The sequence below is a fragment of the Fundulus heteroclitus genome, chromosome 11 (genome assembly GCF_011125445.2).
Source record: "Fundulus heteroclitus isolate FHET01 chromosome 11, MU-UCD_Fhet_4.1, whole genome shotgun sequence".
Taxonomy (NCBI): Eukaryota; Metazoa; Chordata; class Actinopteri; order Cyprinodontiformes; family Fundulidae; genus Fundulus; species Fundulus heteroclitus.
Genome location: NC_046371.1, coordinates 33,997,816 through 34,012,088, shown reverse-complemented (window position 1 = coordinate 34,012,088; position 14,273 = coordinate 33,997,816). Strand labels below are relative to the sequence as shown.

Below are 14,273 nucleotides of genomic sequence, written 5' to 3'. Positions count from 1 at the left end.
TCAGCATCATGCCTCTGGGCATGGTCAGGCCACAGGACCTCTTCAACCTCACAGGTAATCCTGTCCCTTGCTAAACAACGGGGAAAGAACCTTTCGCATGATGAATCCAACCATGAATCGATTCCACTCCAATGTTGTCACATGCTGCATCCATTGACTGAAGGAGATTTTCCTGTGCATAAGGATTTCTGTCATAGACCTTCCACCTCCATACAGAAAAAAAATCTTCAATGGGATTAAGGAAGGGCGAGTATGGTGGGAGGCACAGGTTTATAAAACGTGGGTTATTTTCAAACCACTCACGTATTCTAGGACCACGGTGAAAGTTCACATTGTCCCAGATTACCACGTACATGGGATGCTCTGCCTGCTCATCACCTCTCTCTTCACGTCTCAGTAATGCTTCCTGTAGAGCATACAGAAACGTTATAAGATGGGCAGTGTTGTAAGGTCCTAAAGTCACATGGCGGTAAATAACCCCGTAGCTGCTGATGGCAGCACATATGGTCACGATGCACTCATGAGGCCTCTCCATGGAATCCAGTTGAAACATTCTCTATAGAAATGAAAAAAAGTTAATTTTTGATATAACGTAAATTAAATAGCATTCCAGGCTTCATAACTCTGTATACATGTGCTGCATTACATTCAACATAGTAAAGATGTACAGTAACTCAATAGTGCTGTATAATCTCTGGACATTACGTATTACTTACTTGTACATATTGATATCGTAGCTCTTTTACCCTCTCAGAATTTCTCTCAAATGGTACTCTGTAGGCTTGTTTGAGACTTATCTGGTTGCGTTTCAGGACACGGTCAATTGAGGAGAGACTCACACTGTTGATTCCTTCAAAGTTCTCGTTGTCTTCCTCAACTCGCTGTTGTATTTCTCGCAGACGAATGAGATTATTTTGAAGGACCATATTGACAATAATGGTCTCCTGCTGTTGTGAGAATATACCTCTCCTTCCACCGGCATGTGGCAGTCTTTAAATTCTAGCAAATAAAACATCTTGTAACAATTGTACAGACAGACCTAATGCAATGTAACCAAATATGTAAAATACATAAAATATATATTTTTATGTAGCTAATACTATTACAGTTTTTCTCAAATGCTAAAACACAAAAGCCAATCCTCTAAACCAAATGACCAGTTGTCTAAACAAATTTACTAAATCTAGCCATCATTTTCCAATATCATAAACACATTTCACATGAAGACACAATTCACAAAACACAATCCTCCATTCACATAAATCTTAACACATTTTTCCTTGCTAAAACACAAGTTGCAGAAGAACTCTGCTCATATTCTCAAATGAAAGCTCTTGTGATGCAAAATGCTTGCCACAGTCAGCAATATTTGAACAAAATGAACACACCTGGCTTCATTCATTACACACAACGACTCAAAATTGAAAACACCTGTTGCTAATGCTGTGACCACATGTATAAAAGCAAGTTCAGAGTGCACAGTTTGCTGAAGATTCCAAACAAACACAATGGATGAAGCAGAGTCAGGGGAAGAGGTAATTGCGTCCGAGGAGGGAGAAGAGCTGGCCAAGGAGGAAGAGGAGCTGGCCAAGGAGGAAGAGGAGCTGGCCAAGGAGGAAGAGGAGCTGGCCAGGGTGGAAGAGGAGCAGGCCAGGGTGGAAGAGGAGCAGGCCATGGTGGAAGAGGAGCAGGCCAGGGTGGAAGAAGAGCAGGCCAGGGAGGAAGAGGAGCAGGCCAACAAGGGAGAGAAGGTCCAGGAGGGAGAGCAAGACAACCTCGTACCATCATTACGGACGAGATGCGAGCAACAGTCATTGACCATGTCATTGTCCATGGCATGACAATGGCTGAAGCAGGACTAAGAGTCCGTCCAAACCTGAGTAGGTTCACCGTGGCCACCATTATCAGGGCATTCAGACAACACAACAGGTATTGTACTCTATTGCTTTCTTTGTCACAATACAATTTTACAAGCCTGTGAAAGTAGTCTATTACAGTAGTTTCAAATCAGTTGTTACTGTATTGTAAAACATGTCAATTGACGACACGTTTCTTTCTTTAGAGTTGAAAGAACGCCACATAGAGGTGGGCGGGTTGCCATATTTACAGCGGCACAAGAAACCCTCATTGTGGATATGGTTCGTGAGAACAACCTCATCAGACTCCGGGAGATCAGAGACAAAGTCATTGACGATAATGTGAAGTTTGAGGGCATTGATGATGTCAGCTTGGCCACAATAGACCGAGTTCTCCGGCGCCAAAAGATGCGGATGAAACAAGTCTATAGGGTTCCCTTTGAGCGAAACTCTGCACGACACAAAGACCTACGTTACGAGTATGTGCAAGTAAGTATACATCCATGTTCACAGTACAGTTAGTAAACATACTGTGTTGCTCAGTGGCCTACATTACTTCTGGAGAATACAGTACAGTAATATGCTACCTGATTGACTGTTGTTCTGAACAGCTGTGCACTTTCACATTTTCACAGAGGATATTACAGTTGGACGCGATGGCCAGACCTCATGAGTACCTCTTCCTGGATGAGGCTGGCTTCAACCTGCACAAACGAAGGCAAAGAGGCCGTAACATCATTGGCCAAAGAGCCATCACTGAGGTTCCTGGCCAACGGGGGGGTAATATTACTCTTTGTGCGGCTATGGGTTTGGAGGGGCTTGTCCACCGGCAGGCTGTCCTTGGGTCTTACAACACCCAACGTCTCCTAATCTTCCTAGAGGAGCTAAAAGATATCCTCCTGGACCGCCAACAACACCATCCTGGGCCCGAACATCCCATTTATGTGATCATTTGGGACAATGTACGCTTCCACACAACAAACCAAATCAGTGAGTGGTTCACCACCAACAGTAACCACTTTTTAAACGTCTGTCTGCCACCCTACTCCCCTTTTCTGAACCCTATAGAGGAGTTCTTCTCATCGTGGAGATGGAAGGTTTATGACAGACAACCATACACTAGAGAAAACCTCCTAAGGGCAATGGAGCTGGCGTGTGTTGACATCCCAGTGGAGAACTTCCAAGGATGGATCCGCCATTCCAGGGCGTTTTTCCCACGGTGCCTGGCAAGAGACAATATAGCCTGTGATGTGGATGAGGTGATGTGGCCTGATGCAGCTCAGCGACATGATGCCGCACAGTGATTGTGGTGTAAATACTGTAAAATGAATAAAAAAAAATTTCACACCCTGATCATGTTTTCAAGAGTACTGTTGTGTGCAATAGATTCTGCTTTTGCAGTGAGTTGTGTTACAGTAGTGTACAGAATTTACTATAGATTTATACCCTTCATATGAAACTCACAAATCTAAATGCCCAATCCTCTGCAGAACTCTAAGAAGATCCAGAATTGTAAAGTTTCTAAAAATATGCATTGGCAGTAAAGAAACAAAGAACCTTCTCACAAATTGACCATTGTGTTTTCAATTGTTTTGCTGTAGTGTGTAATGATGTGTATAGTGTTTACATTTTTGAAAGCTTCGAGCTGCTCTTTGGGTGTGAAAGTTTTAGTTTTGAAGGGAGAAGGTGTGGTTGTGTTTATGTAGCTTTAGAAAAGGGTGTTGTGTTTAGACATTGGAGAACATGGACGAAACGTTTGTGAAATGTGTTTTAGCATTTGAGAAAAACTGTATTAGTTTTACTGTAATACTGCAAGAAAAGGGCCAATTTTTAGAGATGTTACAGTAATTTACTGAGACATTCCACAACTGTACATACTGTACTGTAAGTTTGAGGGACCATAAATGATAGTACACTTACCGGTTGTGTTCTCTGAATGTCCTGACAATGTAGGCCACAGAGAACCTGCTTATATTTGGTTGAACACGTAGTCCTGCTTCCCTCATACTCATTCCATGAACCAGAACATGGTGTATGATTGTTGCTCTAATTTTATTGGAAATTATGGCTCTTGTTCTTCCTCCTCCTCCTCCTCCTCCATCTCTTCTTCCTCCTCCTCCTCCTCTGTCTCTTCCTCCTCCTCCTCTTCCTCTTCCTTCTCTTCCACGTCCGCATCCACTTCTACTTCCACCTTCTCTCCTGCCCTCCATTGTGAAAATCATACATGCCATTTGGATTTGACATGGCTTTAGATCCCCATTACTGATTGGGTGCAACACATTACTGATTTGAAACAGGTGTGTTAAATTTTGAGTGCTTGTGTGTTACCGATGACAACAGTGTGATACTTGTATTTCACTTTTGGGGCTGTGTTGTGCCATTCTGAGTTGAAGTGCACCAAAATGCTACATGTGCTTTTTGAATGACAATGTGTTTACAGTTTTGCACAAAGAGCGATTCCCATTTGCTAGCTGTGTCTAACCACATGAGAAGTGTTTAAAGTTTTACAAACTGTGTGCTTCAATCAATAAAGTGGTTTGTACACTTGCAACTTTGGTTTTGCGAATGGATTTTAGTGTTTTAGCAACTCAGAAATACTGTAACTGTTTTGAAAAATGTGGGTTTTGAGTTGACTGCTGCGTCAAAGCAATCAATAAAAACTGTACAAGAGACATGATACTCATATTTATATTTTAACCCCCCATCCCAGGAATATGTTGGACCCCAATCCAGCAGGAGTAGATAATTGAAGGTAATACAAAAATAAACAAGAACAGTTAGAAAAAAGGAAAATAAAATAAAAAGTTCTACATACATATATACCTCCAAATACATACACACACACGGATGAGCGTACATAACATAAAGAGCATATATCTCGGCTCGCCAGCACTGAGGCTGTGCCACTCACAAGACGTGGTACACATGGGTTCAATCAAAATCACAGATACAAACGCAGGATGGCTGCCAGAGGATCATTAAGTGGGCACAGTTTTAAGTTTACCTAAATGTGTCAATATCAGACCCCAGACAGAGAAAAATTTGTCCTTGGACCCCCTTAGAAGATATTTTATTTTCTCTAATTGTATGAAGTGTGTCAGGTCACTAAACCACAAAGACACCTTGGGTGGATTTTTGGATTTCTAATGCAATAAAATTCTTCTATGTGCAAGCAGCGTTGTGAAAGCAATTATGTTTCTATGGCTTTCCTTTAATGTTATATCTCTTTTATCTGTGGCACCAAATATGGCCATAGCTACGTTGGGTTGAAGATTAGTATTCAATGCTTCTGACAATGTTTTAAAGATGGTGGACCAGTAGGTTGCCAGGGCTGGGCATGACCAGAACATATGTGTTAAATCAGCAGGAGTGTTTCTGCACATGTCACAGCTTGCATCTGTGTTAGGATATATTTTAGCCAGTCTTGCTTTAGAATAGTGAATGCGATGTAGGACCTTAAATTGTATAAAGTTTAGCTTGGCACAGACAGTGCTGTTGTTTACTCTCAGTAAAGCGTTCTCCCAAGTGTCCTTTTCCAAGTCCTCCCCCAGCTCATCCACCCGGTCTGCTCTGATCTTTGCCAGTGTTGTGTTTTTAAAAGAGGATATGCAATCATAGATTCTGGAGACCAGTCTTCTAGAATTAAACAGAGATTTTAACAGATTATCTAGACCAGAGGGTGATGATATGTATGGAAAGCTGGGATCATGATGTTGAAGGAAGTGGCGGACTTGGAAATATCTAAATAAGCTAGACCGAGGGAGGCCAAATTTATGTGATGCATGTTCAAAGCTTCCAAAGGTACAATTATGTACAAGTCCTGAAAATTATGAATGCCACGTCTCTGCCAGAGAGTAAATTCAGAGTTTACCTTGGCTGGGAGGAAAAGGTGATTATTGTGTATGGGACCCTGATGGAAAAGGTTTTTAAACCCAAAGCTCCGTCTAAGCTGAGACCATATTTTGAGAGTGTTTATGACTATAGGATTGTTAGTGTATTGTGAGAAAGGGAGGGGATGGCTGGAAGTGACCAGGGCTCTGAGAGAAGTGGAGATGCAAGATACAGCTTCAAAGTGGCACCAGTATGCATCGTGTGGAGCCAGTACATGATTTCTTGAAAATTTGAGGCCCAGTAGTAGTGACATAGATTTGGAAGGGCTAAACCAAATTGGTTTTTAGGCCACAGTAACAGTACTAACCGTATTCTAGGCTTCTTCCCGTTCCATATGAATGAAATTAGTGCCTTATCAATAGACCTAAAAATTGACTTGGGGAGATAAATTGGGATACATTGAAACAGGTAAAGAAACCTGGGCAGCACGTTCATTTTGATACAGTTCATTTTCACCCATTATTGATTTTAGTCGACAACATACAATCTTCTCTAAAATGTTTAAAACAAATGGCAAGCTTAGAAATCAGCCTATTAGCAGGCAACACAGAGAGATGAACACCGGGCTTTGTAAAAAGAGGTTGAACTACTGTGTCTTTAAGCTCAGCAGGGACCACAACAGAAGAAGGGCCACATTTTATAAATGTAAGAACACATTTTGCTATACTTGAAAATATCTCTTTAAAAAAAGTAATGGAAGAACAACACCCCTTGGATAGCCTGACTGCTTAAGATGCCTCACCACATCCTCTAAAAAAGAGTGTCACAGGCTCAAAGTGATTAAAGACAGCAGACCATGGGGCCAGGACAGAAGTTCCAAAGTCAGGACATGTAATAAGAGTCCCTATGGTTCAACCATTGCTATAAAAAAAATATATACTTCTTTTTTAAGAGAGCCTTACAAACAAGGGTTCTAGTAAGAAAATACAGTCATGGACAAAATTGTTGGCACCCCTCTGTTATTCAAAGAAAATCTCACAATGGTCATTGAAATAACTTGAAACTGACAGAAGTAATAATGAATAGAGATTTGCTGATAATTAACCAATGAAAATCAGACATTGCTTTTGAATTGTGGTTCAAAAGAATAATTTAATAAATAAATATTAAACTGGCCTGAACAGAAATGATGGTACCCCTAGAATGGATTAAAAATAAGTTGACCATATAGGGACATGTTAAACTGAGTTGTGTCCTCTAGTTAACATTACACACGTCTTCAAGTTTGTAACCAGTCAATGTATTTAAAGGGTTACAAATCGTCACTGTGCTGTTAGGTGACGTGGTGTGGACCGCACTGAACATGGATAACGGGAAATGAAGGAAAGAGTTGTCTCTGAAGATTAGAAGGAAATTTATATACAAGCATGTTAACGTTAAAGTATAAGTCCCTCTCCAAGCAGCTTCATGTTCCTGTGACTACAGTTTCACATATTATTCAGAAGTTTAAGGTCCACAGGACTGTAGCCAACCTGCCTGGATGTGGCTGCAGGAGGAAAATGGAGGAAAGATTGAAGAGAAAGATCATACAAATGTTAACCAAAGAGCCCAGAACAAACTCTAAATAAATTAAAGGTGGCCTATCCTCCAAGGTCAAAGTACACTAGTGTCAAATCGTACCATCTGTCACTTGTTGAGCCAAAGTGGACTTCATGGGAGACACCACTGTTGAAAGCAAATCATAAAATGCAAGCCTGAAATTTTCCACAATGCATATCATAAAGCCACAAAACTTTGGAGCTTTTTGGGAACACAAAAATAAAGCACACCAAGAAAAGAACACTGTCCCTATTGTGAAACATGGAGGAGGCTTGGTGATGTTCTGGGGTTGCTTTGCTGCATCTGGCACTGTGTGACTCAAATCGGTGCAAGGTTCAATGTAACTGCAAGATTATCAAGGCATTCTGGACAGAAATGTGTTGCCTATTGTCAGAACGCTTGGTCTCATTTGTAGGTCACGGGTCTTCCAACAGCATAATGACCCACAATACACAGCCACCCAAAATGTATATACGACTATTCTGAAGTGGCCTCCCATGAGCTAAATAGGATCTAAATAGGATCCTCCTTCTATTAGAAGTTCAATAGGATCTAAATCCTATTGAACTTCTAATAGAAGGAGCTGAAACATACTGTCTGGAGAAGGCAGCCTTCAAACCTGAAACAACTGGATTTATTTATTATCACTTTTGTCAGTTTCAAGTCATTTCAGTGACCGTTGTGGGATTTGCTTTGATTAACAGTCCATTACTGTAACTTTGAGTTTTTCCTCCTAAAACATTTTTTTTCCTCAAGGACTATGGCCCAGGAGGCATTTCTGGTTTTCTAAGTGTTTAGAAGCAATGTTGGTCAAGTCATTAACAGCAAATCTAAGGTCTACACCAAGTTGGTTGGGTCATCAAAGTGGCTTTGTGAGTAAAAACAAAACTCTAAGAACCTATCTAATTGTTAGTTGAGAATTTCAACTAAATGTATCCCCACTGAAGGAATGTTCTGGCAGTTTTATCATTTAATTTGGAATGGTAAAATGGAGTCTGTACAAATGCAGAGAAGGCTGAGGCTCACCGGGTGCTGCACAGTGGCAGCCCACTGCTCCATAAGGAATGGGGTAAATGCAGAGATCACATTTCATTGGAATGCAAAAAGTTTTAATGATAAGTAATGATATATTTTTTTAAATGTCCCACTGATGTTGGTACATCTGAGTAATATGTTGTATACTTTATCTTCAGATTTACTGATGTTTTAAAGAGTGCTACAGTTCATAATAAATTGGGATACCAAAGCCACCATCACCTGTGAGTTGGTAATGCCTACTTCAATGAGTTTTTATTTATACTGGGTAAAGGGATAATGAAACATCTCAGTGTTGTGGAGAAAATGAAAATATGGATCATGTTTTGATGAACTGCTATAAATATGCAGCTGAAAGAGAGAGAATGAGGGAAGTAATTAGGGAGACAGGGAGAGAAGGGCGTTTTAAATGAATAGTAGGCACAGGGGGGAAATTAGGGTTATTAATAAAGCATTGTTGTTATTTTTACATAATACTAAATTAAAAATTAAACAGGTGGAACACATAGAGCTACACATTCTTGTCCAGTGGGTGGCGGTATGTATCTTTAAGTTGTTTGCAATCCGCCAATAATAATAAGAATAAGAATTCCTCTAGTGTCCCGCAAAAGAGCAACCCCCCATAATTTAATGTCTAATATCCCATATTATATAATGTCTATGTGCAACCCTGTCTAGTCTTAAAGTTAGCTCTAAAGAAACACCAAGAGTAGAAGATAAGGGTAAATACCAGAGTAAGCATTGGACAAATGGAAGGAAATATTTGACAGGATAAAAATAAACTCCAGCCTATTTACATAACGCACAATAATAGCACATGGCATATTCCATAACCTACGATAATACAATATGCAGCATGCATTGTAGTGCAGCAACATCCCAGCTAAGGCACGTGTACGTTTCCTTAATATTTGGGAACGGTGGAAATATAAAGAAAAGAAGAACAATTTCCTGCATTCATACGCTGCCGCGGCTGCGGCTGTTACAAAGTTGCGCGTGATGTAGTTACGAGACAAGTCCTGCAGGTGGAGGTGTTGCTACATTTTACCTCCACCAAGAGGCGAAAAAAAAGAAGTCTGTGACGTTTTCGACGTCAAAGGTCGTCAAAATGTCTCGCATGAACCACTTAGCCTAAAAGCTAGCAGCTCAGTTTTGCCCCTTTTTTTTTCGTTGAGGTTTGCGTTCTTTTCGTTTGAACACTCGGGTTCGGCTCTAGATGGCGGCCAGGAGGTCGCCATGAAACTCCGGCTTCAGAATGACAGGTGAGCCGGAGCTTTATGAGCCGCCGCCGCCGACTGACGGGAAACAGCTGTTAGCTGCTAACAGCTAGCTGGGCTCAGGAAAGCGTTTCCTGGGTGATCTGTCTCTGTCAGCGAGTTTCTAATGGGCTGCTCGGTGGAAAGCATCTTTTTGAATTAGCTGCTAGCGTTAATAGACTCTAACAATGAAAACATGCGTTGAGTTGGGTCGGGTTTAGTCCTCTTTAGTCTTATAAAACACGGTTGAGTGGCCCTAATATTAAATAGTGTTCTGTGTAGACCTGCCCTAACAACCATCATGAGGTCCAGCCCTGTCTGACAGGCGGTGTTTTCCCTTCCAGGAGTGAGTCTCGAAGAGCCGTGAAACTGAGGGAGTCTCCTGCTGTGATGCAGCCTAACCCAGGTGACCGGGCTGTTCCTGCAGGGAATGGTCTGTCCTTGGATCTGCAAGCAGAGCTGCTGGTCGGGGCTCCGGTCACTGCCGCCGCCGCTGCTTCCAGCACTGACAGCGGGGAGGTGAGGGTATCCATGAGTGGGGCCTCTGGAGACCCCAATGGAGGCGCGTCGTCCAAGAGGTCGAGGGTCAACTCTCACTCGCACACCCACTCTCACTCCCACTCCCACGGCCGGGCACAGCTCCACTCCACTTCAGAGGCCGAGCCGCCGCCGTCTGACGCGGATGCCGGGGAGGCCGGCGCCTCCCTGACCGAGCTTCGCTGCTTGTTCCGATGGGTCCAGAAGAGTCTTCCCTTCCTGGTTATCCTGTGCGCTAAGCTGGTCATCCAGCATGCTCTGGGTGAGGATGCCTTTTACTGACGTCACTGTGACGCTGGGTGGCGAGCAAAGGTCAACCTGTGAGCTTTCTCATCTTTTCTTTGCCCCCCTCCCCCAGGTTTAGCGGTTGGTGTGGGCCTCCTGACAACTTTTCTATATGTGAATAAAAACATCCAAACTCAAGTCTTTCTGCAGGTGAGCTCCAGCGTGGTTTTTGAGCTCTAGTGCGGTGCCTTTATCAGCACTTACGTTCAGAATCCGTTAATACCCACGTTTTCTCCCCCCCCCATGTGTGCGCCCTTAGGATCGTCACTCGAAGCTGCAGTGCATATGGCTGCTAGTCTTCCTCGTCTCCTCCGCCCTCCTGCTGTACTACACATTTCTCTCAGAGACACTTTACCACTCGTAAGGCGTTTTCTTTTTAAATACTGCTTTTCGAGTACATTCTGTGTGAAAGACTTTACCGTTCCGGCAAACGTAGGATCGCACATAGTCCATGCCGGGAAATCGTCCCTTTTAATGCTTAAAAGCGATCAACACAATAACACAACTAAGAGGAGGTGGTTATCTGTATTTTTATGCTGAAGTTGTATCTGTAAAAGCAACTTTTGAGTTCTGTGGCCTGTTAAAGTATTCAGATTCCTTGGACTCTTTCAGGTCACAGCAACAACACATTTTATGTTTATGTGATAAACGTGGTAACAGCGAAGAACAAGGAAAAGTATACTAGTGGAAAAAGTGCTTTTGCAAGGCTTTGTGAGTGTTGCTCGCCTGAAACGCTGAAGGTTTTTGTAGAAGTATGCAGAGAGTCCCAGTAAGGGTTGGGCCTACATCATTATACTGCGTAACTTGAACATCCACTTCCCTCTAGACTCATCTTCTTCAGCCCGACCATTGAGTCTCTGGGTTTCTGGGAGATTCTTTGGGCAGTCGGCATCACAAACTTCATAATAAAGTTCCTTTTTATGGGAATAAAGTGCCTTATCCTGCTGGTGCCCTCCTCGCTGGTGACCTACAGAACCCAGGTATGGCTGGCAGAGTTCTTGGAGAACGGACGCCTCACTCGTTAATGGGAACCGGCCGTGTCTAAGGCTTGTTTATGTGTACAGGGTCGGTGGCTGATGGTGACAGAGGAGCTGGGTCAAGTCCACCAAGCTATAGCACCTGTTCCACTGTGGTTCCGTTACCTGGTTACCTACCAGGAGTCCGATGGGGCCCCCGGGCTCACCCTCGGGGTCCTGTTGGCTTTATGCTACCTCATGCTGAAGGTGAGAGCCTGCAAACGTAGCCTGGATGTTTGATTCAAAAGTGTTGCAAACGTCCACAGTTATCGTTTAATAACTTTATGTTTTTTAGCTCTTAGGATTGTACAACCAGCGGATGACTTTGCTGAAAACTGTGAGGCTATTTCTAGCGGGCGAGGTCAGCGGTGAACAAACATCTCCTTTCCTTACTTAAGTCGCAACAGTCGGGCCCTCTAAGCTCACGGATGCTTTTCTATTTTGAATGTGGTTTCAGCATACGGGCTCGGCAGCAACGAGAGCTCAGTGCAGCGAGGCTGGAGACGTATGTCCCATCTGCCAGGGAGAGTACAGAGTGCCTCGGGTGCTAATCTGCCAGGTAAAGAAAAGATGCCACTAGCTGGCCTCCTAGCTGCATACAGGATCTCTGTCAGCTCATGATTTGTTTCATCTGAGAAAACATCATTTAAATCCGTTTCATGACTTGGATCTCTCAAAACCGTATGGTCTTGTAACTATGATGAAATAACATCGGAGAATTATGTCAAAGTATGTCACGCCAACTTGTGAGGTAGGCGTGTATAGCTGTCTGAAGCCGTTACCTTAGAAACATCAGTTTGGTACATGTAATAAATCAAAACGTAAAGATACTATTTAAAGCCCTCGAATGATGTATGCAGAAAAAAAACTGTCATATAATCAGGCACTTTTCAAGGCCTGTTGCAGCTTTATGTGCCAGGAAGCATGTAGAAATGTTGCCAAAGCGCTACTTGTGCAGAACGTGCTAACCTGCGTTACCTCCTCTGTGTGCAGCACGTATTCTGTGACGAGTGCATCGCCCTGTGGTTTAACCGGGAGAAGAGCTGCCCCCTCTGCCGCACAGTCATCACAGACAAGGTGTACAAATGGAGGGATGGAGCGACATCTCCACACCTGCAGATCTACTGATTCATGAGGCCCGTACGCTGAGTGTGTGCATGTGGGACAGCGGTATTATTTTGTATGGAATCCAAGTTTTCTCTTTCCTTCTTAAACTCCACCAGCGTTTGTTGCTATAGACGTTTGCAGTAGACTGCTAAGGGCTAGGCTTCCTGAGAGCCAGAGTCACTGAGGACATGAGTTGCACAGCTTGCATGTTTCTCTACCAGGTCATCTCCTCTTCCAGGGAAATCTGACATGTGTCCTAAAGTATTTTTTCCTTTCCACTTTGTTTCCTTTTGAGTAGAATCACTTTTTTTTTTTTTTTTACCTTTTATGGCAATATAAACCTTCCAGGTGGGGCTAAAATTGCTCTGCTGCCATAGTTTTGGGATATGAGGAGAATTGCATCAAGTATTTCAAACTCGAACAAATTCACAACAAATTTGTGGTTTTCAGCCAGCAGTCTCTAGTGTTGGTGCAGTTTTCTGATAAACTTAAAAAGGGGTGTACCTCTGCTCTAGAATGCTAAATTCTTAGGTTTTTTTTTCTTTTTCATGTCTCATTAAAAAAAAATCAACGGAGATTCATTTACACATAAATTATTTTTCTATTCGGGTGACTTCACTGTTTTGTAAAGACCAAAGATTGGGATCTATTTTATGTATTAAAATAATTTCCATTTTATTCATCAACTATCTGAATAAAGATTTACATTTAAATTATTGTTGAGAGCTGACTTATTATGTTGCAAACTGGGATGAATTTCCCTAATGAACAGCTAAGGGTAAACATTTTAAAGTGGGAACATTGTGCTCATGGTAGAGCTGTACAATTAATCACATTTGCAATTTAATCGCAATTTAAAAAACGCTGTTGTCTGCAATTTTTGGCTTTGTAACAATTAATGGATAAGATGCGTGCTTTAGGTGTCAGTAATATATTTAAAGTGGGTTTGCCTCCACATGGAAGGGAAGAGAGCTGCAGCAGTGAAATAATCTAATTTCATTTGTTTTAGAGTTTATATAATTATACTGTTTTTACCAGAAACTTTCAGGAATCTCACCATAGCATTAAGTACTGGTTAAACTGTTTAATGCATAGACTTGTTTGGTGGTTGCACTTTATATTCAAATTTATCTAAAGGATATTTTTGTTGTTTGAGCTTAATGCAAAGAAAAGTCAAAATTTAATTGCAATTATGGTAAAAATATATCACAATTAAGATTTTTGGCAAATTCGTACAGCTCTAGTTTATGGTGGTTCTAAACAGCGTACTCAGCCCTAATCAAACATCTCATTTTTGTAATGTGAGGAAAAGACAGGATTTTAGGACTTGTTCCACCTTTAATGTTGCATATAACCTGAATCATCCAGAAAATAAAGTGGCTGGCTAAGTGCACACACCCTCTATAAACCGGAGGTCTATGTGGGCAGATTTAATCGTCACATTCAGTCGTGTTAAGTAGTGGTGGGTACACACCTGCAGCTTAAAGGGCCTCTTGTCGGCTTTTCCTGCCATTTCTTAGTCATGTTTAGTCTCATAACTAAATTCATGGTCTGCAGAGGTCTCCCTGTCAATCGCCGTCAGTCGGTAGGGTACAAACCAGGTTCTAAGATGCATCACAGACCACAGTCCAAATCAAGCAGAGAACATAGGATAAAACATTGATGTTACCAAGACTGGTCAGGACGGGTGCTGATGGAGGCAGCATGGTTAACAGTAAAGGAGCTGCAGGGATTTCTGCCAACTTCTGCTT

The 14,273-nt window shown here is 42.2% G+C and overlaps 2 protein-coding genes across 2 annotated transcripts; both read left to right on the top strand.

Annotated features, from left to right (window-relative positions):
• The first annotated feature begins 1,691 nt into the window (after positions 1 to 1,691).
• Positions 1,692 to 3,762, top strand: LOC118564603. Its single transcript, XM_036143432.1, has 3 exons — positions 1,692 to 2,345; positions 2,492 to 2,818; positions 2,925 to 3,762. The coding sequence occupies exons 1-3, from the start codon at positions 2,136 to 2,138 to the stop codon at positions 2,991 to 2,993; spliced, it is 606 nt and encodes a 201-aa protein (XP_035999325.1). The 5' UTR covers positions 1,692 to 2,135; the 3' UTR covers positions 2,994 to 3,762.
• Positions 3,763 to 9,403: 5,641 nt separating this feature from the next.
• Positions 9,404 to 13,239, top strand: rnft1 (ring finger protein, transmembrane 1). The gene is made up of 9 exons (XM_012865254.3): positions 9,404 to 9,583; positions 9,922 to 10,376; positions 10,473 to 10,549; positions 10,659 to 10,759; positions 11,226 to 11,379; positions 11,464 to 11,622; positions 11,711 to 11,776; positions 11,873 to 11,974; positions 12,409 to 13,239. Exons 1-9 carry the CDS (start codon positions 9,558 to 9,560, stop codon positions 12,541 to 12,543), a joined length of 1,275 nt encoding a protein of 424 aa, XP_012720708.1. The 5' UTR covers positions 9,404 to 9,557; the 3' UTR covers positions 12,544 to 13,239.
• The last annotated feature ends 1,034 nt before the right edge of the window (positions 13,240 to 14,273 follow it).